A 25,345-nucleotide genomic window follows, 5' to 3' on the forward strand; every position below is an offset into this window, starting at 1 on the left:
AAGCTTCATTTAGTGACTAAAATGGAAGATTACAAATGTGGAGACCCTTCCCGCATGAATAGCCCATACTCTAAACACATGGTCTCTATCTCTCAAGACAGCGTCATTTGGTTTCTTAAATGTAAGCCAAACTTATGCCCTAAATGGATAAGAAACACTTTGTATCTCTTTCATATTTTTCCTAAAAGCTGAAATCCCCTATTCTCTCCATCGCATATTTTCTTTCATCGAGAAGAAGCCGGCTACCGCACAGTTAGTGGAAAATTTCCCTAAAACTTGAAACCTAAATCTCACTGAGGCTCTCTTTGAACCAAAATGTCAAATATTCGAAGTCTAAAATAAACTTTCAAATACCCCAAACCTTAAAAACACCCTCTCTTCGAGACCCCTAAACTACCCATACAAGTCTCAATATCCTAAAAGTGAGGTTTTACCCTTGAGAACAATGAATAAGCGACGGCAACCATCCCTCAAAGGTATAGTTTTTGGGGTTTCTTCTCTAATTTTGTGGTTTTGTATCTGGTTTAAAAATGGTGCTTCTCCTTTCGATTTTTCTCCCTTGTTCGAAGATGGTGATTGGGTTGCACATTTCTTTTTTCATTTTTTCTTGCTCTCCAAAACTTATCCCTTCTTCGAATCATCTTGCATGTTATATATGGAGAAAATACCTCTTTTTCCACATATTGGAGCTCTTTGACCTGACGAGGGGACACACCGGCGGGGACAATGCCTGGGTTCGGTGGTTATAATGGTATCAAAGGACAGGGTAAAGTTTTTTACCCCAAGGCATTCGTATTTTCCTCTGCAGTGATCGGAGAGAGATACGGCGGCGGTGACTATAACGATGGCGGGGTTGCATGGGGAAATGGAGAGGCGTATCTAGGACCATTGGATCAGATTTGATCCAACGGTAGAGAAGCTTGCGGTAGCTGGAAGCAATTAGGGTTAGTAATAAAACTCTAGTTTTATTTTTAATATGGGTCATTGGATCAACCCTAGATCCAACGGTTGGGGCGTCTGTTGGAATATGAGAAAATCTAATTTGATGGGTCTTCACGCGGGGCCTGGCTGATGAGTTTAATAAGTTTGGGTTTAGATTTGTAAATGGGTTTTTAGTTTTGTAATATTTGGTTCTTGTAAATGGACTTTAATTTGATCCAATGGTTTAAAAATGCGTGATTAATCACAGCTGCTGCCAAACTGCATAACATGTGATAATTAAATGTTTTATTTTATTAAATACATGTGATGTTTGTGTTTTAAGGGCTGGAAATTATTGCTGCCTAATTTTCGAACTGAAAACCATGTGTATGCCACCACTACAAACAGACTGAATAAACTGAAACACTGGTGTATCCCACTTAAAACTGAAACTGAAACTGAAACACGTTTGATGCAACATTTTCAACATAACAGACTAAAATAGAAATTGAAACAGAAACAAGTTTGATGCTACATTTGCAATATAAAGAGGAACTGACCATTGTAAACATTATACGCATAGTGAATGTAAATATTATACACATAATGAATGTTGATTGTGAGAGTATTGATTGTAACAATGTTGTTGAATTATAAGTTGGTGGTTGTTTTGGTGATTTGTTTCTTAGTTCTAGTTAAAGCTTAACTCCCCTACATTTTTATAAACTCAGTCTTCAATGGCCTCATGCTGCGTGTAATTCCGGTGGCATGGCTTGTGATACTTCCATCCCGTTTGTGTTAACCATCCATGGTATATGGCCTCAAGATGCTAACGACGTTCCGATTCCCCACTTAAAATGCAGCCAATAATCCCTGTTACTCCAAGGCACCCATTACTTCCGGAGTAGTAGTTCAGGTAAGCATCCCATCAACTTTTTAATTTACTTTTTTTTTTTAAATTTATATATATGATCTAACGTATATTTCTCTAATTTAGAATACATTAACTATAATTCAAAGCAACTTAATATCATTATGGCCGGACTTCAAGAATCCTACTCAAGCGGGTAATGGCTTTTGGGAACATGAATGATTTAATCATGGAACATGTTCTGATTACCCTAATAACCCTCTTGATTACTTCAAATCTGCCTTAACGCTTAGACAAGGCTTAACAAATCCAGGTGAGTATGTTTACTTTGCACTTGCTATTATATCTTCTGTTATTGAGTTTATGTATAAGATGGTTGAAAATTGAAATTATGTACTATCTATGGGTTTCACTATCATATTATTATTATTATTGTTGTTGTTATTATTATTATTATTATTATACAATAATTTTTAAGATTAAATAGTTGATAATTCATCTTCTTAACACAGTTTCTAACTTATTTTGATTGATTCATGAGACTTGTACCAGAAAAACAATTACATGGTTCAAGATGTTATAAAAATAATTCAGGGCCTTACAAAAGCTTCACCTGAAATTGCTTGTAACAGAAACAAAACTGGAGGATTGCAACTGTGGGAGATTTGTTTGTGTTACGTTCGACCGACTTCGTCTTCTCAAATGATTACAAATATTCAAAATTGTCCAAATAAAATGTCATTTAAAAATGGTAAAACTATAAGCCCCTGCAAATTGTTGACAGATTTTGAAGTTTTTCCCATATAAAAACTTTGAATAAAGGTTGCAGTAAACCTTCAAAATTATGATATTTGTAATAAATAATAAAATTAACTTTAAAAATATAAAAGTGATTAAATTATAAAATTAATAAATAATAAAATAATATATTAATTTAAGTCAAACCCATTCCTTGATAGTTTTATTTAATTTTCCTTGTGCATCTTCATCAGCCTGCACTAATGAAAAATAAAATATTAACCTCAAAGAATGTGAATAAAAAGAAAAATAATGTTAATTTAATCAACCCGAAATAAGGAGACCTGCTTTAAAGTATTTTCTAAAAATAATCAAGGCTTTTATAATAAATTTATCTTATCAAATTAGAAGATAATTAAAAAATCTTTGAAAAAAAATATTGTTTTGATTGAATATCATGTTAATTTAGACTCTATAAAATGAAAGAAAAATTTATTACTTCAATAATTATATAAAAAATAACATAAATCAGAAACCCTCAGTTATAAAGGTAAAAAATAGATATCATTAAAAGACCTCAATTAGAAGACTGATAATTTTCTTGTTACGGAAAAAAGAAGTTTTTTTTTTTAATTTCAAGTTTCGAGCATGACGAGTTATATAATAGATAATTTCGAGTTGGGGTGAGACTATATTTCATGTGAAAAATCACTTATCCGACCCAACCTTATATAAATTGTTAATTTACTCATTTATATTTATAATACATTTAAAGTTTAGAGGTTTTTATTTTTATAATGTTAAAATATATTCTTTAATAATAAATTATGTAAAAATATATTATTTTAATCTTTTAACATGTAATGACTGATTATAGATATATAATTATTAAATATATTATTTTAAAATACTAATATAGTGTACATAGTCAATATTGTGCAAACCCTGTCTACGATAAACTAATGGGTTTCAAAAGGGCTCGACCAGACCCATCAAAGTAGTGTAACCAATGATCAGTTTCAATTGTAGTTTTCTTGTTACAGAAAAACGTTTGATGTTACTTGTTATAAGTTTTTTCTGTCTTCGTTTTCTTTCATATTAGTTCTTACCGTCTTTCCCCAAACAAAATCATCTATTGAAAAACACAAAGGAAATATAGAAGATAAAGAGGGACGATGCAAGAGTTGATCAAAACTAGAATCGAATTACTAGAGATGTTGGTGTTGGAGATTCTCTCAAAGCTTCTTGTTAAATCCTTGGCCCGTTTCAGGTGCTTTTGTAAGCCCTGGTCTTCATCTTTTGAAACCTCTCATTTCATTACCACACATCATCAGAACAACCTCAAAAATAATAACCTTAATCTCCTCTCCAAACATTGTCATGGTGACACCCGTGATGACAACCATTATTTCTCTCAACTTTCGACCGAGAAAGACCAAAACTTTAGACTAAAACGCAATACTCACTTACCATTTTTTGAGAATTTTGTGCATGCACCTTTAGCTCATGGTCGTTGTAACGGAATATTGTGTTTAGCAAAGCCAATAGTTTGACATAATGTTGCCCTTTGGAACCTATCTACGAGAGAGTTTAAAATCCTTCCTCAATCCATGGTCCAACACCCTCCTGGACTAGAATACACTAGTTTTTATTGCCTTGGTTTTAGGTATGATTCTCAAACTGATGACTTTAAAGTTGTGATATTTTTTCTAATTGTTTTGCGGGAAAATGAAGAAGGGGTGATCATTTATAGTCATTCGATCGATCAAGATGAGTTATATTTTCTTAAAAGCGATTCATGGAAGGAAATTTCATTTCCTGGGTTGATGCTTTTGCTTCTACTTTGTTTAATAATTATGTCAATGGGTTTATTTATTAGCAGGTATTTGTAATTGATCACCTTATTCTTTCGTTTGATATGGTTAAGGAAAAGTTTTCAACTTCACCACTACCTAAATTTGGTGGGAGTTTAGAACAATATTATTTTGAACTATTGGACTTCAATGGATTGCTTGGTGCTATTTTTTACCCAATTGAAGGAACTGACAAGTCTTTTGATTTATGGGTTATGAATGGGTTATGGACTAAACACTTCAGTGTTGAATTTGTTATTGGAGTTGAGAGGCCTTTGGGGTTTTGGAAAAATGGAAAGTTGTTTCTCGAGAGCACGAATCAAGAACTAGCTTTATTTGATCACTCCATACAAGGACTTAGAGACCTTAGTATTCACGTTTATCAGAAAACAATGCACATTATTGCTTATGTTGAGAACTTGGTTCTATTGAATGGAAGATCAGAGCATGAGGAATGTATAAAACGATGGGCAGCCAGAGGTGAATCAAATTGATGTTGAACACTAAGATTCATGGGAAGCTACAACAAAAGAGGTAAGATTTAATGGGATTTGGTCTCTTCCTATGCACTTTATGTCAACTATATTGTCTAGTGATGTTCTCAAATATTGTTGTTATTGTTTTAATCGTATATACATTCCCTATATATTGACTTGTTTAGGTTTCTGTTTGCTTTTGGTTGTTTTAGTGGATTACGTCCTACATATTTTCTTAGTTGTTAACTCTGATATGCAGTTCTATTGACCTGCATATCATGATTGTAGATGCATATATATGCCACACGGAATACTTTTCGTACTTGAATTTGCTTCTAAGAGCTCAACGTCCCCTATAGTTGAATGTAATTTGAAGTTGAACATAGGAACTATTATTATTATATGTACTTTAGATCCAATGAAACAATGTCAATGGTTTGGTCTTGTTTTGTGTAAAGCCATTAAGGGTATTTGCAGGGGTAAATGGGTTAACACTACTTTCTTGAAAGAGTTTCCTTTGTGGAATATTCCTGGAAATTGTTGTATTTTTCTGTATATATATGATAATTCACAAGAGCTTTTGTGTGTGCTTATATATGTTTTTCCAGTTTAAGAGTTGGAATTCCAGACCTTTTTATGTGTGATAATTTTCATTATTGACCTCAGTTATTTGTTTTAGAGGTAAATAGATTGCAGTCTTGCAGAGGTCTTGTTTTAGTTTGTTCGTGCTTGGATGTGAGTGTCGAATATGAGTATTTTGATAGTTTTTTAATGTCATTGGAGGGTCCTTAGAAGATCATATTCTCGTACCTATATGCCGAAATGTACAAACACAGGATACATGATACCTGCAGAATTGAATAGCGCTTATAGGATACATGTTAAGATTTTGGACATATTGGTGCTCATTGGTTTGATAGTTTTGATGAAATGAGATACGACTTGTATCATACATCACATAACTGCAGAATCAAAGAAGGTGTGGCTTGTTAGTTAGATCTATATTTCTCTAAAAATATTCATATTCGATATTTATATTACATAGAATGTCGTTACAAGTGCGTTAATTTATACTTCCTGATAAATCTTTAATGGGAAAAGATAAAAAACGTAGAAAACTATGGTCTCGAGGCAAAGTATATGGATTGAAAGAGCACTTGTAGAACCTCCTGTAGTATATTCTACTAGATTGCTTCATTGGTTTTGGGTATGATTCTTAAACTAATGACTTTAAAGTTGTAAGATTTGTTACTAATTACTTTGGAGAAAATCTAGTTGAAGGGTTGATGACAGATTGGAATAACCAAGTCGAGTTATGTTCCCCTAAGAGTGATTATATTCGAGTTATAGGGAGGCAGTTGGGGATTCTGACGAGTAATGACCTTATTCTTTCATTTTATATGGTTAATGAAAAGTTTTTAACTTTACCACAACCTGAATTAGGTGAGACTTTAGCACAATACTATTTGAAGCTTTTGGACTTCAATGGATTGCTTGGTGCTATTTTTTATCTAAGGGAAGGAACTGATAAGTCTTTTGTTAGAAATCAAACTCAATTTTGTAACCATATGTCGCAACAAGACTTTGAAAAGTCAAAAGCGGTAAATGGTGACAACTAGCAATATGAAACATGGCAGCAACAACACTTGAAATACTTAATATTAAGCAAGGTTAAGTTGGCAAAAGCTAGAAGATTCTTGATTAATGAAGCATGATCTTGAATTACTTAAGAACTAAGTATGGAAAATAAACATGTGACAATTGATGATGGAAGGGAATTTCATTAAGACAAGGAACTCCATGTGGCAATACAAGAAGAAATTGGAAATGCCTAGATCTTTCATTAAGGAGGTTAATTACCCTTATAAATATACGTCTTTAGCATTAATATAAATGTATACAAAGAAAATGAGAAGGAATATGAGAAAAGGCTTAGAAAAGCCAGAATGAGAGATAGCTTAGCAAAACTATTAAAGAGATAGGGTGAAGCTTAGAAAAGCTTAGATTAGCGAGGTTGTGTTTGTAAACAAGCCGCAGCTAGTGTTGTAGTGTTGTGGTATTGTAATATTGAGTTAGTGTCGTTGTAACATATTTTGCTTCGTATCAATTAAAGTACGAGTGTTATAAATTACCGAGTACCCACCTACGCTTCCAACAAGTGGCCTCAGAGCCAGGTTTGATTTTAACGTGGTGGAGAAGATGACCAACATGATTCAACCTTAAATTCCGCGATTGACAAAGATGAATTACGGCAATTGGAGCATTCAAATGAAGGCGTTACTAGGCTCCCAATATTGTTGGGATATCATCGACGATGGTTAAACTGAGCCTGAAAATGCAAAGAAGAATATATAGCCGCAGCAGGGTGCACTTGCCAAGAAATAAGAATCGATTGGAGATGACAAGTGGAGAAAAGCTCGGAAGGGAAAGTCGAGTTTGAGGGGGAGTGTTAGAAATCAAGTTCAACTTTGTAACCATATGTCGGCAAGAAGAATGTAGAAGCATATGAATTACTTAGCAATAAAAGACTTTGAAAAGTCAAAAGCGGTAGAATGGTGACAACTAGCAATATGGAAATATGGCAGTAATAACCCTTTGAAATACTTAATTATTAAGCAAAGGTTAAGTTCGCAAAAGCTAGAGGATTCTTGATTAATGAAGCATGATCTTGAATTACTTAAGAACTAAGTATGGAAAATAAACATGTGACAATTGATGATGGAAGGGAATTTCATTAAGACAAGGAACTACATGTGGCAATACAAGAAGAAATTGAAAATGCCTAGATCTTTCATTAAGGAGGTTAATTACCCTTATAAATATATGTCTTTAGAATTAATATAAATGTATGCAAAGAAAATGAGAAGGAATATGAGAAAAGGCTTAGAAAAGCCAGAATGAGAGATAGCTTAGCAAAGCTATTATAGAGAGAGGGTGAAGCTTAGCAAAGCTTAGAATAGTGAGATTGTGTTTGTAAACAAGCCGCAGCTAGTGTTGTAGTGTTGTGGTATTGTAATATTGAGTTAGTTTCGTTGTCACATATTTTGCCTCGTATCAATAATAGTTTGAGTGATCTAAATAATCGAGTGCCCACCTACGCTTCCAACATCTTTTTGATTTATGGGTTATGAATGGATCATGGACTAAACAATCAACGGCCTGTGCAATACGGAGGCACGTCAAATCAATATTGAAGACAAAGATGGATAGGAAACTATAAACAAAAAATGGAAAGACCTAATGGGATTTTGTCTCTTGATATCTACTTTATCTCAACTATATTGTCTTGTGATGTTCTCAAATAATGTAGACATGTTTAGGCTTCTATTTGTTTTTTGTTGTTTTAGTGGATGCACAAAATTACTCTCTACAGATTTGCTTAGTTGTTAACTCTTGTCTGCAGTTCTATGACTTGCATATTATGATTTGCAGGTGCGTATATATGCTAGACTCGGAGTGCTTTCTGACTTGCTTAGAAGTCAATGTCCCCAATAGTTTAATGTCATTTGAAGTTGAATCTAGGAACTATTATTGTTGGTATTGTTATGATCATGTGTTATTTTTCGTACTTTAGATCCAATGAAACAGTGTCAATTGTTTGGTTTTGGTTCATATGTGGAATATTTATGGAAATTATTCTATTTTTTCTACATATATATAATAATTCACATGAGCTTTTGTGTGTGCATATAGAGAGTTTATTTGATTTTGCATGTTTGCTTTTCCGATTTAAGAGTCGGAATTCCAGATCTTTTTGTGTGAGATGATTTTCATTCTGGACCTCAATTATTTAATTTACAGGTAAATGGATTGCATTCTTGCAGAGTCTTGTTTTAGGTTGTTCGTGCTCGTATGCGAGTGTCAAACATGTCGAATATGGGTATTCTGATAATTTTTTAATGTAGTTGGAGGGTCCTTAGAGGATCGTATGCTCGTACGTATATCCCACGGGATACATACATTTATGAATAAGTAGCCTGGACAGATTGGTGCTTATCCTTACATTTATGAGTAGCCTGGACAGATTGGTATTTTTATTACTTTGTAGTGTTTTTTTTGGTCTTTGTAGGAGTACACTTTTCCTTTATTTAAGTTTAGGGAGGTTTTTAACGATGCTCCTAAGGTTTTAATTCAAATCGCCTAGGAATGAGGACGCTGAAAGAATGTGAATATAGCGGTTAGTTTTGATTCCTTGTATGTGTGTTTTTGTCTAAATGTTTGATATGAATTTTTCACTTTTGTCATGGAACGTAAGAGGGATGGGTAAAAAGGAAAAAGTAACGGTTATAACTCGTGTAATTTCAACGTGTAAAGCACGATTTGTGTTCTTGTAAGTATGGGTGAGCGTTCGATCGAGTCGAGTCAAAATATTTTGAGTTATTCGAGTTGACGAGTCTTATTTTATAAGTCCGAGTTGACTTGAAATTTTAAGCACGATTTGGTTTCTTGTAAGTATGGGTGAGCGTTCGATCGAGTCGAGTCAAAATATTTTGAGTTATTCGAGTTGACGAGTCTTATTTTATAAGTCCGAGTTGACTTGAAATTTTTTGGAGTCGAGTCTAGTCAAGTCAAATTTTCAAGTTTCTATTTTAATTTTATTGTAAATATTTATAATATCATGCCATTACTTTATTCCAATTTAAATGTTATTTTATAACTATATATAATACATATATATTTTTCATATTTTTTTCATATGTAATTTACATATACCGAACAAAATTGAGGGACTCGACTCATACTTCGATTCAAACTTGAAAATTAATATACTAATTACTAAAAATTTTGAGTTATTTGAGTTGTATTTTACAACTCGATTTGAAATTGAATTTTTTTTAGTCGAGTTTATGAAACTACAACTTGAAGTCAATTCGAGTCGAGTTTTTTCAAGTATAGCCAAGTCAAAAAAATTGGTTTTTTGAGTCGAATCGACCTTGTTGCAACAAACGAAATTGTCGGCCGTTAATCCTTGGACATCAAGACGTTTGATGGGAAGATATTTTGGAGAGTTAACCTTCCCACCATCCATTGGGGCTTTGGACATCAAGACGTTTGATGGGAAGATATTTTGGAGAGTTAACCTTCCCACCATCCATTGGGGCTTTAGGGGCTAATCTCATTATGGGATACAAACTTTTTTATTGCTAAATTGTGCAGAACAGAATGGTTGGTCATGGTGGATTTATTTCCTCATATTAATTTAGAAGCTGGATTGGTGAATGTATATGCGCCGAACGATACAGGGGAGAGGATGTATTTCTTTTTGAACCTTACTGAGTTAATTCTTAAGATTAGTGGCCCCGTTATTCTTCGAGGGAATTTCAACACTGTTAAATCAGATTCTGAAAGGATCGGGGTAAGCTTCCACAATAATGTAATGAGAAGTTTTGGGGAGTTTATTTCGAACAACAATCTAGTTAATCTACCGCTAATTGGAAGCCAGTTCACATGGTTTAGAGGAAGTGGTGATGTTAATGCAAGCAGATTGGATAGAATTCTTGTATCCACAGAAGTTTTAAATAAGTTTCCCCAACTATTGCAGACCAAATTGCCTAGAAGCCTGTCTGATCACAAACCGGTGGTGTTGAAGGAAGAAATTGTGAAAAAAGTGCATAGACTTTTCAAGTGGTTCACTCATTGGACGGATGACACTGGCTTCGTTTAAAGGGTAAAAAAATATGTGAGCTTAATCATGGAAAAGGAGTATGGAATATCCTACAGGAGGTTAAGACAGTTTCAAAGGAATAAGTCGATTGTTGCGTCAAAGTGATACCAGAGGAAATAGAGAAGATAAAGAGGGGGAAGATAAACCCTATCGTTTGACGACATCTTTGGAGATGTGTCACTCCAATGTTCCTATATTGATTTATCAATAATATCATTATGTTTCCTTTAATTGATATGTACTCGTTGTTAGGTAAATCAAAACTTTTGGTTCATTGTGACAAGTTAAGGACTTCTAACCGTTTGAATATTGTTCTTGCCTTGACTAAGGTACATCATTACCCTTTTTCTAATGAAAAATCTTTTCTTAATAATCACCCTAAAATTCATGACGATAGAGGGGTTTGTAACTAATTATTACAATGGAAAATGTATCTTATAATTGTGTCTTGTGGTATATGAACAATGTCTTAAGAAGGACATTTTTCGAAAAAGACATCTCGGCGTTACACATGTTGAGACATCTCAATTAGACATATTTCTATTGATTTAGCGACAGGGGAGTAATAGAGACATATTGTGTTGTACAAATAGAAATATCTCGAAACTTTCCTCAATAAATGTATCATAAGTCATCTCAATGCTTTAACTAATGAAGAGATCAGTGGTTCGCATTCTCTTATTTGAGAAGAGAGCTGCATGTAGTTTATCCTTTCTGATTTGAGGCAGAGTCACGTATAATATACATATCAATAGCGTAAAGCATCTCAACCTGAAATCTCTCTTGATGAACAGGCAAATACATCTATATTAACGATGATCTTTCTGTAACATGCTAGTTTATTAATAATTTTATAATTTTCAAAACTTCAATATTTAAAAAGAACATCATTTTAATATAACTTAGTGATTATTTATTTACTTTATACATCGTAATATATATATTGGTATTTGTTAACCATTACCTTAAGATAGTAGCTCGAGCAATATCCTTAATCGGGGATCGCTTTAAAATTTGGGTTATAGATCGTAAATGATTATATCATACAAAATATTAAAATTTCATCGACGGTACTAGTCCAAAAATTGATATGAAGATGATCCAATCCTACCGTGTTCACCCAAATCAAATGGGTTGTACGTGAAATTAGGGTGAATATTCGATCAAGTTGACGAGTGAATTTTTTTAATTATTAAAGTTGACGAATCTTATTTTATAACTCAAAATTTTATTTGAAATTTTTTCGAGTCAAGTCAAGTTTATAAAATTAAATCAAGTCGAGTCAAATTGTTTGATTTTTATTTAAATTTAATTATAAATATTTATAATATTACGGTCCTATTTGATTTCAATTTTAATGGTTTTCTATAACTATAGTTGATAATTCATCTTCCTAACACAATTTCTAACTTACTTTGATGATTCATTCATGGGACTTACACCAAGGAACATTTATATGGTTCAAGATGTTATACAAATAATTAAGGGCCTTACAAAAGCTTCACCTGAAATTGCTTGTAACAGAAACAAAACTGGAGGACTGCAATCGTGGGAGATTCGTTTGTGTTACGCTCGACCGACTTCGTCTTCCCAAATGATTACAAATATTCAAAAATGTCCACATAAATTACCATTTAAAAATGGTAAAACTTCTGGCCCCTGCAAATTGTTGACAGATTTTGTAGTTTTTTCCATATAAAAACTTTGAATAAAGGTTGGAGTAAACCTTCAAAGTTACGATATTTGTAATAAATAATAAAATTAACTTTAAAAATATAAAAGTGTTTAAATTATAAAAATAATAAATAAATAAAATAAAATGTCGATTTAAATCAAACCCATTCCTTGATATTTTTTTTTAATTTTCCTCGTGTATCTTTATCAACATGCAGTAATGAGAAAAAAACATTAACCTCAAAGAATAAGAAGTAAAAGAAAATTAATGTTGATAATGACATATACTTTCTTATGTTAATTTAATCGTAATCAACACAAAATTAGGAGACCTACTTTTATAAAGTATTTTCTAAAAATAATCAAGGCTTTTATAATAAATTTATCCTATCAAATTAGAAAATAATTAAATAAGTCTTTGATTAAAATATTGTTTTGATTGAATCTCATGTTAATTTAGACTCTATAAAATGAAAGTAAAATTTATTACTTTAATAATTATATAAAAAATAAACTAAATCAAGAACCCTTAATTATAAAGGTAAAAAATAGAGATCATTAACAAACATCAATTAGAAGATAATGATAATTTTTTTGTTACGAAAAAAATAGTTTTTTTAAATTTCGAGTTTGGGGCATGACGAGTTATATAATAGATAATTTAGAGTCGAGGTGGAACTATATTTCAGGTAAAAAAATACTAATCCAACCTACCTTATATAATTTTTTAATTTATTCATTTATATTTATAACATATTTAAAGTTTTAAAGGTTTTTTTTTAAATTTTTATAATGTTAAAATATATTCTTTAATAGTAAAAAATGTAGCAAATTATTATAAAATATATTATTTTAAGAGTTTAAAATGTAATAAATGATTATAAATATATTATTTTAATTATTTTAAAATACTAATATATGTGCAAACCCTATCTATGATAAGTTAATGGGTTTTAAAAGGGCTCGACTACACCCATCAAAGTAGTGTATCCAATGATCAGTTTCCATTGCAGTTTTCTTGTTACAAAAAAACGTTTGATGTTACCTATTATAAGTTTTTTCTGTCTTCGTTTTTCTTTCATATTAGTTCTCATCATCTTTCCCCAAACAAAATCATCTATTGAAAAACACAAAGGAATTAGAGAAGATAAAGAGGGAAGATGCAAGGGTTGATCAAAACTAGAACCGAATTACCAGAGATGTTGGTGTTGGAGATTCTCTCAAAGCTTCTTGTTAAATCCTTGACCCGTTTCAGGTGCGTTTGTAAGCCCTGGTCTTCAACTTTTGAAACCCCTCATTTCATTACCAAACATCATCAGAGCAACCTCAAAAACAATAACCTTAATCTCCTCCTCAAACGTTGTCATGGTGACACCCGTGATGACATCCATTATTACTCTCAACTTTCGACCGAGAAAGACCAAAACTTTAGAGTAAAACACAATATTCACTTACCCTTTTTCGAGAATTTTGTGCATGCACCTTTAATTCATGGCCCTTGTAATGGAATATTGTGTTTAGCAGATCTAGGTGGTATTGGACATAATGTTGCCCTTTGGAACCCATCTACCAGAGAGTTTAAAATCCTTCCTCATTCCACAGTCCAGCAACCTCCTGGACAATTGGATTTCTCTAATTTTTAATTGCCTTGGTTTTGGGTACGATTCTCAAACCGATGACTTCAAAGTTCTAAAATTTGTTACTTATTACTTTGAAGAGAATCTAGATGAAGGGTTGATGGAAGATTGGACCACACAAGTTGAGTTATATTTGCTTAAAAGTGATTCATGGAAGGAAATTTCATTTAGTGGGGTTTATGCTTTTGCTTCTGATTTGTTTAATAATTATGTCAATGGGTTTATTTATTGGCAGGCAGTTGGGGCTGATCACCATATTCTTTCGTTTGATATGGTCAATGAAAAGTTTTCAACTTCACCGCTGCCTGAATTTGGTGGGACTTTAGAACAATATTATTTGGAACTTTTGGAATTCAATGGATTGCTTGGTGCTATTTTCTACCCAAGGGAAGGAACTGACAAGTCTTTTGATTTATGGGTTATGAATGGGTCATGGACTAAACAATTCAGTGTTGAATCTATTCTTGGAGTTGAGAGGCCTTTAGGGTTTTGGAAAAATGCCGAGTTATTTCTTGAGAGTTCGAATCAAGAACTAGTTTTATTTGATCCATCCATACAAGAGCTTAGAAATCTTGATATTCACGCTTATAAGGAAACAATGCACATTACTATTTATGTTGAGAGCTTGGTTCCATTGAATGGAATATCAGAGCATGAGGAATGTATAATACGATGGCCAACAGGAGGATAATAAAATTGATGTTGAACACTAAGACGGATGGGGAGCTACAACAAAAGAGGTAAGATTTAATGGGATTTGGTCTTTTCCTATGCACTTTATGCCAACTATATTGTCTAGTGATGTTCTCAAATATTGTTGTTATTATTTGAATTGTATATACATGCCTTTGATATTAACTTGTTTAGGTTTCTGTTTGCTTTTGGTTGTTTTAGTGGATCCATGAAATTACATCCTACAGATTTCTTGATGAATGTTTAATGTGAAAACATAAAACAAAGTTGAAAACTATTATCTCGAATCAAAATATATGGATTGAAAGAGCACTTTTAGAACCTCATGCAGTAGATTCTACTAGATTTGGCTTCCTTGGTTTTGGGTATCATTCTCAAACTGATGACATTAAAGTTGTAAGATTTGTTACTAATTACTTTTAAGAGAATCTATTTGAAGGGTTGATGGGAGATTGGAACAAGCAAGATGAGTTATGTTCCCTTAAAAGTGATTCTAGTTGAGTTATAAGGAGGCAGTTGAGGATTCTGATGAGTGATGAACTTATTCTTTCGTTTGATATGGTTAATGAAAAGTTTTCAACTTTACCACTGACGGAATTTGGTGAGACTTTAGTACAATACTATTTGTAGCTTTTGGACTTCAATGGATTGATTGATGCTATTTTTTTATCTAAGGGAAGGAACTGATAAGTCTTTTGATTTATGGGTTATAAATGGATCATGGACTAAACAATTCAGCGTTGAATCTGTTACTGGAGTTCATTGGCCTTTTGGGTTTTGGAAAAACGGTGAATTGTTTCTTCAGAACTCTGATCATGAATTGGTGTTGTTTGACCCCTTCACACAAGAGCTTAAAAATCTCAGTATACGTTCTTATCGAGAAACAAAGCAGATTATTGCTTATGTTGAGAGCTTGGTATCGATAAATGGAAGACAAGAGAACGAGGAATGAATTATATGTCGGCCAGCGGAGGTGCATCAAATTGATATTAAAAACTACGATGGATGGGGAGCTACTTTAAAAGAGGAAAGATGTAATGGGATTTGGTCTCTTGATATGCACTTTATCTCAACTATATTATCTTGTGATGTTCTCAAATAATGTTGACTTGTTTAGGTTTCTCTTTGCTTTTTCTTGTTTCAGTGGATGCACAAAATTACTCTTTACAGATTTGCATAGTTGTTAACTCTTATATGCAGTTCTATTGACTTGCATATTATGATTTGCAGGTGCGTATACATAATAGACTTGGAGTGCTTTTCCTACTTGACTTTGCTTCATATAAGTCAATGTCCCGGATAGTTGAATGTCATTTGAAGTTGAATCTAGGAACTATTATTGTTGGAATTGTTATGATCATGTGTTATTGTCCTTACTTTAGATCCAATGAAACAACATCAATGGTTTGGTTTTGTTTCCTTTGTGGAATATTTCTGGAAATTGTTCTCTTTTTTCTGCATATAGATAATAATTCACATGAGCTTCTGTGTGTGCATATGGAGAGTTTATTTGCTTTTTCATGTTTGCTTTTCTGATTTAAGAGTCGGAATTCTAGACCTTTTTGTGTGAGATGATTTTTATTCTGGACCTCAGTTATTTATTAGGTAAATGGATTGTATTCTTGTAGAGGTCTTGTTTTAGGTGGTTCGTGCTTGTATGCAAGTGTCAAATATAGGTATTCTGATAATTTTTTAATGTAGTTGGATGGTCCTTAGAGGATCGTATGCTCGTACATATAACCCACGGGATACATACATTTATGAGTAGCCTGGACAGATTGGTGCTCATCCTTACATTGTTTTAATGGTTTTGCTGAAATGAGATATTGTGGGTCAAGGCCTTGTATCATTCATCACATGACTGCAAAAAAAAATTAATTGGTCGAGGAACTCGTCCTATTGGAATGCCGTGTTCACTTTAATTTATCCTTTGACTCCTTTGATAATATGATGGTGCCTCCATAGATATTTTTCCTTTACGTTTAGGCATAGAAAATAAGTCGATTGTTGCGTCAAAGTGAGTTATAGTTGTTTAAAATTTTCATTCGACAACTTATTGCAAATTTCTTTTACAATTTCTTTCGACGATTAGAGAGTTTGATGGTTTGGCACAAATATAATCTATCTTTTGTTATTTAAAATTTATTACCAATACAAATATTCATATGTAGTTTTGGTTTGGCATAACTGTCATGATTCCATTGCTTGAATCTCAATGTTTTCTCTCATAAAATTTCCTCTTATATTCTAACAAATTCAACCCTACCGGTGGGAAGTAATCTTCAGTTTATGTGTTTTATCCTACTAGTGGTTATAGTCAAGCATCTCCAGGGCTATTATTTCTCATAATTTCGTGGTTAATATGTTGTTTGGTGGTACTTCTTAGGTTAGTATTATGCCCTCAATTGTCGGGTTAGGTCTCTTGTTGGAGAATTAGTGCGAACTCTGTGACGATTGTATTGTCTATTGAGATTATTTTGTAGTGTTGTTTTGTTCTTTGTAGGAGTACTCTTTTCCTCCATTTTGGTTTAGGGAGGTTTTTAAGGAGTCTCCTAATTAATATTTAATTCAAAGCGCCAAGGAGTGAGGTGATAAAAAGATTCGAGGAAATTAAGGATGTTGAAAGAATGTGATTATAGCGGTTAGTTTTGATTCCTTGTATGTGTGTTTTTGTCTAAATGTTTGATATGATTTTTTCACTTTTATCATGGAACATAAGAGGGATGGGTAAAAAGAAAAAAGTAAGGGCTATAACTCGTGTAGTTTCAATGTATAAAGCATGATTTGTGTTCTTGCAAGTAGAGGTGAGCGTTAAATCGAGTCAGGTAAAATTTTTTGAGTTATTTGAGTTGATGAGTCTTATTTTATAAGTCGGAGTTGACTTGAAATTTTTTCGAGTCGAGTCTAGTTGAGTCAAATTTTCAAGTTTCTATATAGATTTAATTGTAAATATTTACAATATCATGTCATAACTTTATTCCAATTTAAAAGCTATTTTATAACTATATAATATATATATATATTTCGTATTTTTTTCATATATAATTTACATATACCAAACAAAGTTGAGGGGCTCGACTCATACTTCGGCTCAAACTTGAACATTAATATACTAATTACTAAAAATTTCGAGTTATTCGAGTTGTATTTTACAACTCGATTTGAACTTGAAATTTTTTTAGTCGAGTTTATGAAACTACAACTTGAATTCAATTCGAGTCGAGTTTTTCAAGTCGAACCGAGTCGAAAAAATGGTTTTTCGAGTCTTATCCACCTCATTGCAAGAAACAAAATTGTCGGTCGTTAATCCTTGGACATCAAGACATTTGATGGGAAGATATTTTGGAGAGTTAGCCTTCGCACCATCCATTGGGGCTTCGGGGGGCTAATCTCATTATGGGATACAAACTTTTTTATTGCTAAATTGTGTAGAACTGAACGGTGGTCATAGTGGATTTATTTCCTCATGATAATTTAGAAGTTGGAGTGGTGAATATATATACGCCGAACGATCCAGGGGAGAGGATGTCTTTTTTTTAACCGTACTGAGTTAATTGCTGAAATTAGTGGACCCGTTATTGTCGGAAGCAATTTCAACACAGTTAAATCAGATTTGGAAAGGATCGGGGTAAGCTTCCACAATAATGTAATGAGAAGTTTTGGGGAGTTTATTTCGAACAACAATCTAGTTAATCTACCACTAATTGGAAGACAAATCACATGGTTTAGAGGAAGTGGTGATTCTAATGCAAGCAGATTGGATAGAATTCTCGTATCCACAAAAGTTTTAAATTTCTTCAACTATTGCAGACCACGTTGCTTAGAATCCTATCTGATCACAAACCAGTGGTGTTGAAGGAAGAAATTGTGAAAAAAAATGCATAGACCTTTCAAGTGGTTCACTCATTGGGCGGATGACACTGGCTTCGTTTAATGGGTAAAAACATATGTGAGCTTAATCAAGGAAAAGGAGTATGGAATATCCTACAGGAGGTTAAGACAGTTTTAAAGGAATATGAAACCCCCTCAGACCAATGCGGATAGCCCGATCTGATCTGGAGTGTCACATTTGGGCCACCGGAGCGATCCACCATAAAAATAGCAGAAATTTTAAAACTTTTATTAAAAACATGTAACTTATAAAATTATTTATCAGTATTGAAAAATAAAACAAATTTTCAGACTCGTATATAAAACAAAATATCATTACATGCCCCCTAATCACATGTACCATACTCTGCAAGCAACGCCGGAAGAACTCCCTTACTGATGTTGATAGCTGTACAATCTTTTAACCTGCAATGGTGAGTAATAGAGTGAGCTTCGAAAAGCTCAGTAATACAGAACTACCAGATGATGCTACATGACATGTAGATAAATGGGAAGCCATAATTTCCTTATTGAATCAAACGTATACCAATTGCGGAATAATCTAGGTTTCCATTAATAGTTCATCGAGTAGAAGCCATGAATCTCAGCTCATAAGAAACCTTTCATACAATCACGTTTTCATGAGGTCAAATAGGATGTCTAGTGTGTTCCATCATTACGATAAAATCATAATAGGTACACTAATCAAATGATAGTTCAGTAAATCCCATAAACCATACTGTAGTAAAGTTTTTTAAACTCGTATTTTTAAAACCATCGTACAAAGAGTTAACCTAAGGGAACATCTTAGGGCCTGAGAGCCTACCCAAGAAAGTTCAGGGCCACGGGGCCTACCTAAGAACACATCTTAGGGCCATAGGGCCTACCCGAGAATGATCTCAGGGCCGCAGGGCTATTCCCGAGAATGATCTCAGGGCCGCAGAGCCTACCTAAGAGTTACATTAGGTCCATAAATTTTTTTTAGCTTGATCAGAGTTGTACTTTACAGATCTGTATCTCCAAGATACAGTTTATACAATGATACAAATCCATAAGCCATCACCGTTAAGTCAGTGCATCCATAAAATAGTAACCATAGATTTCAGTGTACCACATGTTAAAACAATAAAACAATTTTTCAAAATATAAGGAACACACTAGAGAATCCAAATATTTTTCAGATGCATTTTGTAGTTATCAGTATGGATAACATGAACTTGTGCAATTTGATCGGATTCCAAGAGTAAGATCTTATTGAAGAGAATCAATTTCTAACCGATCTAATCAGACATTTCAAATTGATACTTTAGAATTCCACTAAGTTTCCATGTGCATCAGGAAAACGTTCAGAAACCTTTATACATAATAATTCTAAATTCATATTTACTGTGAGTGATTCCATTACCCAAACAATCAGGGGTATTCAGGAATATACTTTGAATTCATAGGATTTCAGCCCAATTGAACCAAATGAGGTATTCAGAATCATTTCCTTCTACGTTACTTGCGTTTTCAAACATGACCAAAGTGATTTTAGATGAAAATATAGAATCGAAGATTCAAGTCATTTACAATCTATGACTATCGATCGTATTATCAAACAACTTGAGTTACACAACTCCTAAACTGATACATGTTAACAAATCAATTCATTATCCTTCCAGTGTATTCACTTTTTAATACCATAATGCAGATCCATAGATCATCCCCATAATCATCGCTGAATAGATCTTCCAACGTTCTTTATTTCATTTCCACGTTTCAATGATATCAGGAAATACAGATATACTTAATTCATGGTTCATAACCCATAAGGAGAATTCATCATGTAAGTACAAGAGTGTTTCCAAACTCATCCAATCACCTATTTAATCCTCAGTCATTGAGGTTACTTAATTCATTTAGTAAGCAAGTCTATCCAGTTACTTTAGAGTTTTTGAGAATAATTCAGACATTTCTGAATTTCAAATATATGTTGTACTTCCTTTTAGTTCAATTTATTCATATAATAAAGTCATTCTGGTATTCATGGTTGATTTGACTCACGAATACCCACTTATTAGTACTGTATGCACTCTAGAGTTGAGTTGAGCCAAGTACTTCCAGAATTATCATCAATCCAAATTTGAGAAGATGAAAAAACATTCAAGTAGTACTTATATCATTCAAGTAATGATATAGCACTAGCTTTGGTTGATCACTTAAGTTGTGTTCCATAACTTCTACTGGTAGCACAACATCCATGTTTATTTGGATTTCTTAATTAATCCAAGACATTTACTTATTCTAGGTCATAAGGGCATTTTGGTGCTCAATATTTTTCTATTCATTTCAAAGCTTGAGTATATCCATTCATTCTTGAGCTTGTTGACATTCTTGAGTCATTTCCATTCTAGGGGTATTTTGGCCATTTTACAGATCCAATGTCTTTCCATCATTTCCTTATATCCGATCTTATTACTTAATTTAATCTTATCACTTACTTCAATCCTTTCAAACAATTCTGACCAAAGAGCACATTCGATAACTCATTCTTCAGAATTCTGTAATTTCCAGGTTAAATGTCTTTTCAAATGTTACTAACGAATTTTCAGAAATTTTCCATACAAAGATAGGATCCCAAAAATCAAATCAGTAATTTATCGATTTAAAAACAAATTTTCAGGTTACTCTCTCATTCAGAGTCAACTTAGACTATTTTCAACTCTTAATGGCATTTTCGTAATTTTGCACCCATATACTTTTGTTATTAACTCTTAACGAAAATAAATATAGTTCAGAGATTCTATGCTTAATTGCTTACCCGAACATTCTCGGATCTTGAAATGATTGATTAACAGACTTCTAGTATATTGCATAAACCCTATTGGGTTAAAAACCGATTATCCAAATTTTCTAAGCAAACTAGCATTTCTTATGCACATCTATAGTTTTATCAGATCAATATATCCTTTCAGAGTTATTAATCAACTTCCAGGGACAATTATTGTCATCTTACAACATAAGGGTATTTTCATAATTTTACCCCACCGAAATATTACCATAATTTCCCATCCAAGTACCTTTGATGAAATAAATTATATGTTACAGATCCAAGTTGATTCCTTTATCACTATACACATAACTTGTAATTTTAATTCTAATAATTCATCAATTTCTTATAAAAGTCATTTGAACCATAATTAGTTACCGAATTTTTATCGTATTCGGATCAAGTGTAGAAATTAATTAACTACACATACGAGACCAATATTATCTTATTCATGCATTTACCAATATTCACATGTTCCATAAAGCATACAGAGATAGTAAAGTATTACCTCGATTTTTGTGACATAATGATCGACCTTAAAAATTCCATTCAAACGCCCTCGATCTTGAAATCATCTTCCAATATTTCCTTAGATGCATATCAACAGAAATTACATCAAAACTGAGCTTAATTTCAAAAAAAGGATCGAATCGGGTGATAAATCAGTCAAAAACATATTACCGGGTTTGAATTTGGCAAAACGGACTTCGAATTCGGATTTAGGACGTCGAAAGCATAAAATATGACTTTTCAAAAAATTTGGAATTTTCAGTCAAAGGTAAAGTCAATGGGTTTGACTGGCAATTTCGAGGTCTTCGGGTCTGAAATTCGAAAAACATATTACGGAATCAGATTTGGAACGTCGAAAAATGTCAGGATATATATACTCGATCAAAGTCAAAGGTCGTTTAATGCCCGGTTAAAGTCGGTCAATGTTCTGGTCAACTATGGTCAATGCCAGTCAACGGTCAACGGTCGACCATTTTACACAAATATCACCCTAACAGAAATTAATTACCAAATTAGCCACATTCTACAAATATTTACTAAACTAACACCCAAATTTTACACAAATAGCACCCAAACATAAATTAATTACAAAATTATCACCCAGACGATGCCCACTCTCGGGGGGGGGGGGTGGCGCGTGCGGCACGTGAACAGTAACCCGGTGTCGATAAATTTATGGAAAAATTCTTAAAAATTATTTTAAGCGATTTTGAGGCACTTACAAAGCTCGGTTCACAATTTTGAACGGCGGAGAGCTCGATTTCGAAACGTTGGAAACTTTGATGGTCTCACCCCTCCACGCGCCGGTGACGATGGAGAAACGGAGAACACCGGTAGACTCGGAACGATGCAAGGAACACGATGGTGCGGGAGGTTTCGTAAACGGATGACCGGATTGTCATGAATCGACGAAAACAACTAAAATTGAGTTATTACCGACGATACTTCCAATTGAAATTAACAACGAACGGAGACGATTCACGATTAAAGGTATGAGGGTTTTGTTCCTCGGTCGACAACGAACACGGCGGTGGTTTCGATTCGTCAATTGGAGGTCGGAGGACGAGTAGATCGGAGTTGGAAGTTGTTAAACGGGAGAGGAAATATGAACATTTTTCTGTAGAAATACACGATAAATGGGGGTTATATTATCTCCTAAAGAAAAATGGTCAAATCATAAGTTTAGTCATTGAATTTCTTGTATTTCTTAAAACGGTCTGCCAAATTTAAAGTCTTATAATTTAATCCTCAATTTTCTTCCAAATTACCAATTAAATCCAATACTTTATAATTTCTAAAATTTAGCCCCTAAATTGGGGTGTTATAATTCTCCACTCCTTAAACGAATTTCGTCCTCGAAATTCGTTCATGTCACATAATTACATAAATGAAACTTCCATCAGTTCTTTCATATCTTCAAGTAGCTTTTACAAAAGTATGTGTCCTCTACTAATCCTTAACCAACTGAGTATACATTCTCATCAGAATTCTCCCTCAGTCCAAGTAAATAATCAACCTTGGTTACGTGAATTGACTCATAGAGCAGCAGTATATCCCAATTTAATTTCTGGAGTCGGGTCAGCATTTCTCGAATAATTAACTCTCACATGGCTTGTGAGGTACTTTACAGCATTTAGACAAATGGTACTGGTATTCCTTTTTGTACAAGTATAGCCTTAATGGATAGAAACTTTGGTTTACTTGTTACATATAGGGACTCAACCTTGGAGTTCCGGTTTAGAGAGGTACGATTGCAGTCTAGGGGCATGTACTGATCAGACATATTTTAACATTCGATCGACCGGTCTAACTTGAAAATTTTGGCTCAAACTATAGCTCTAATACCACTAAATGTAAACCCCTCAAACCAATGCGGATAGCCCGATCCGATCTGGAGTGTCACATTTGGGCCACCGGAGCGACCCATCGTAAAAATAGCATAAATTTTAAAACTTTTATTAAAAACATGTAACTTATAAAATTATTTATCAATATTGAAAAATAAAACAAATTTTCAGACTCATACATAAAACAAAATATCATTACATGCCCCCTAATCACATGTACCATACTCTGCAAGCAACGCCGGAAGAACTCCCTTACTGATGTTGGTAGCTATACTGATACAATCTTTTAACCTGCAATGGTGAGTAATAGAGTGAGCTTCAAAAAGCTCAGTAATAAAGAACTACCAGATGATGCTACATGACATGCAGATAAATGGGAAGCCATAATTTCCTTATTGAATCAAACGTATACCAATTGCGGAATAATCTAGGTTTCCATTAATAGTTCATCGAGTAGAAGTCATAAATCTCAGTTCATAAGAAACCTTTCATACAATCACGTTTTCATGAGGTCAAATAGAATGTCTAGTATGTTCCATCAGTACGATAAAATCATAATAGGTACACTAATCAAATGATAGTTCAGTAAATCCCATACACCATACTGTAGTAAAGTTTTTTAAACTCGTATTTTTAAAAACATCGTACAAAGAGTTAACCTAAGGGAACATCTTAGGGCCTGAGAGCCTACCTAAAAAGTTAAGGGCCACGGGGCCTACCTAAGAACACATTAGGTCCATAGAAATTTTCCAGCTTGATCAGAGCTGTACTTTACAAATATGTATCTCCAAGATACAGTTTATACAATGATACAAATCCATAAGCCATTATCGTTAAATTGTTGCATCCATAAAACAGTAACCATAGATTTCAGTGTACCATATGTTAAAACAATAAAACAATTTTTCAAATTATAAGGAACACACTAGAGAATCCAAATATTTTTCAGATGCACTTTGTAGTTATCAGTATGGATAACATGAACTTGTGCAATTTGATCAGATTCCAAGAATAAGATCTTATTGAAGAGAATCGATTTCTAACCGATCTAATCAGACATTTCAAATTGATACTTTAGAATTCCACTAAGTTTCCATGTGCATAAGGAAAACGTTCAGGAACCTTTATACATAATAATTCTAAATTCAGATTTACTACGAGTGATTTCATTACCTAAACAATCAGGGGTATTCAGGAATATACTTTGAATTCATAGGATTTCAGTCCAATTGAACCAAATGAGGTATTCAGAATCTTTTCCTTCTGCGTTACTTGCGTTTTCAAACATGACCAAAGTGATTTTAGATGAAAATATAGAATCGAAGATTCAAGTCATTTACAATCTATGACTATCGATCGTATTATCAAAAACCTTGAGTTACACAACTCCCAAACTGATACATGTCAACAAATCAATTCATTATCCTTCCAGTGTATTCACTTTTTAGTATCATAATGCAGATCCATAGATCATCCCCATAATCATTGCTGAATAGATCTTCCAACGGTCTTTATTTCATTTCCATGTTTCAACGATATCAGGAAATATGGATGTACTTAATTCATGGTTCATAACCCATAAGGAGAATTCATCATGTAAGTCCAAGAGTGTTTCCAAACTCATCCAATCACCTATTGAATCCTCAGTCATTGAGGTTACTTAGTTCGTTTAGTAAGCAAGTCTATCCCAGTTACTTTAGAGTTTTTGAGAATAATTCAGACGTTTCTGAATTTCAAATACATATTGTACTTCCTTTCAGTTCAATTTATTCATATAA

The 25,345-nt window shown here is 33.2% G+C and overlaps 1 protein-coding gene and 1 pseudogene across 1 annotated transcript; both read left to right on the top strand.

Moving 5' to 3' along the window:
- The first annotated feature begins 726 nt into the window (after window positions 1-726).
- On the top strand, window positions 727-4,877 carry LOC120176154. The gene is made up of 4 exons (XM_039182649.1): window positions 727-875; window positions 1,653-1,732; window positions 1,785-1,837; window positions 4,413-4,877. The coding sequence occupies exons 1-4, from the start codon at window positions 727-729 to the stop codon at window positions 4,875-4,877; spliced, it is 747 nt and encodes a 248-aa protein (XP_039038580.1).
- Window positions 4,878-5,835: 958 nt separating this feature from the next.
- Window positions 5,836-14,526, top strand: LOC120176165 (annotated as a pseudogene).
- Window positions 14,527-25,345: the final 10,819 nt, after the last annotated feature.

This window comes from Hibiscus syriacus, unplaced genomic scaffold, assembly GCF_006381635.1.
Source record: "Hibiscus syriacus cultivar Baekdansim isolate YM2019G1 unplaced genomic scaffold, ASM638163v2 tig00003398_pilon, whole genome shotgun sequence".
Lineage (NCBI taxonomy): Eukaryota > Viridiplantae > Streptophyta > Magnoliopsida > Malvales > Malvaceae > Hibiscus > Hibiscus syriacus.

What these genes read in the sequence shown, in the direction of transcription:
- LOC120176154 (XM_039182649.1), top strand. Translation starts at nt 727, where the DNA reads ATGCCTGGGTTCGGTGGTTATAATGGTATCAAAGGACAGGGTAAAGTT. An exon ending in GCATGGGGAAATGGAGAGGC is followed by an intron (nt 876 to 1,652) that starts GTATCTAGGACC and finishes TTATAAACTCAG; the next exon opens with TCTTCAATGGCCTCATGCTG. An exon ending in GTTTGTGTTAACCATCCATG is followed by an intron (nt 1,733 to 1,784) that starts GTATATGGCCTC and finishes CTTAAAATGCAG; the next exon opens with CCAATAATCCCTGTTACTCC.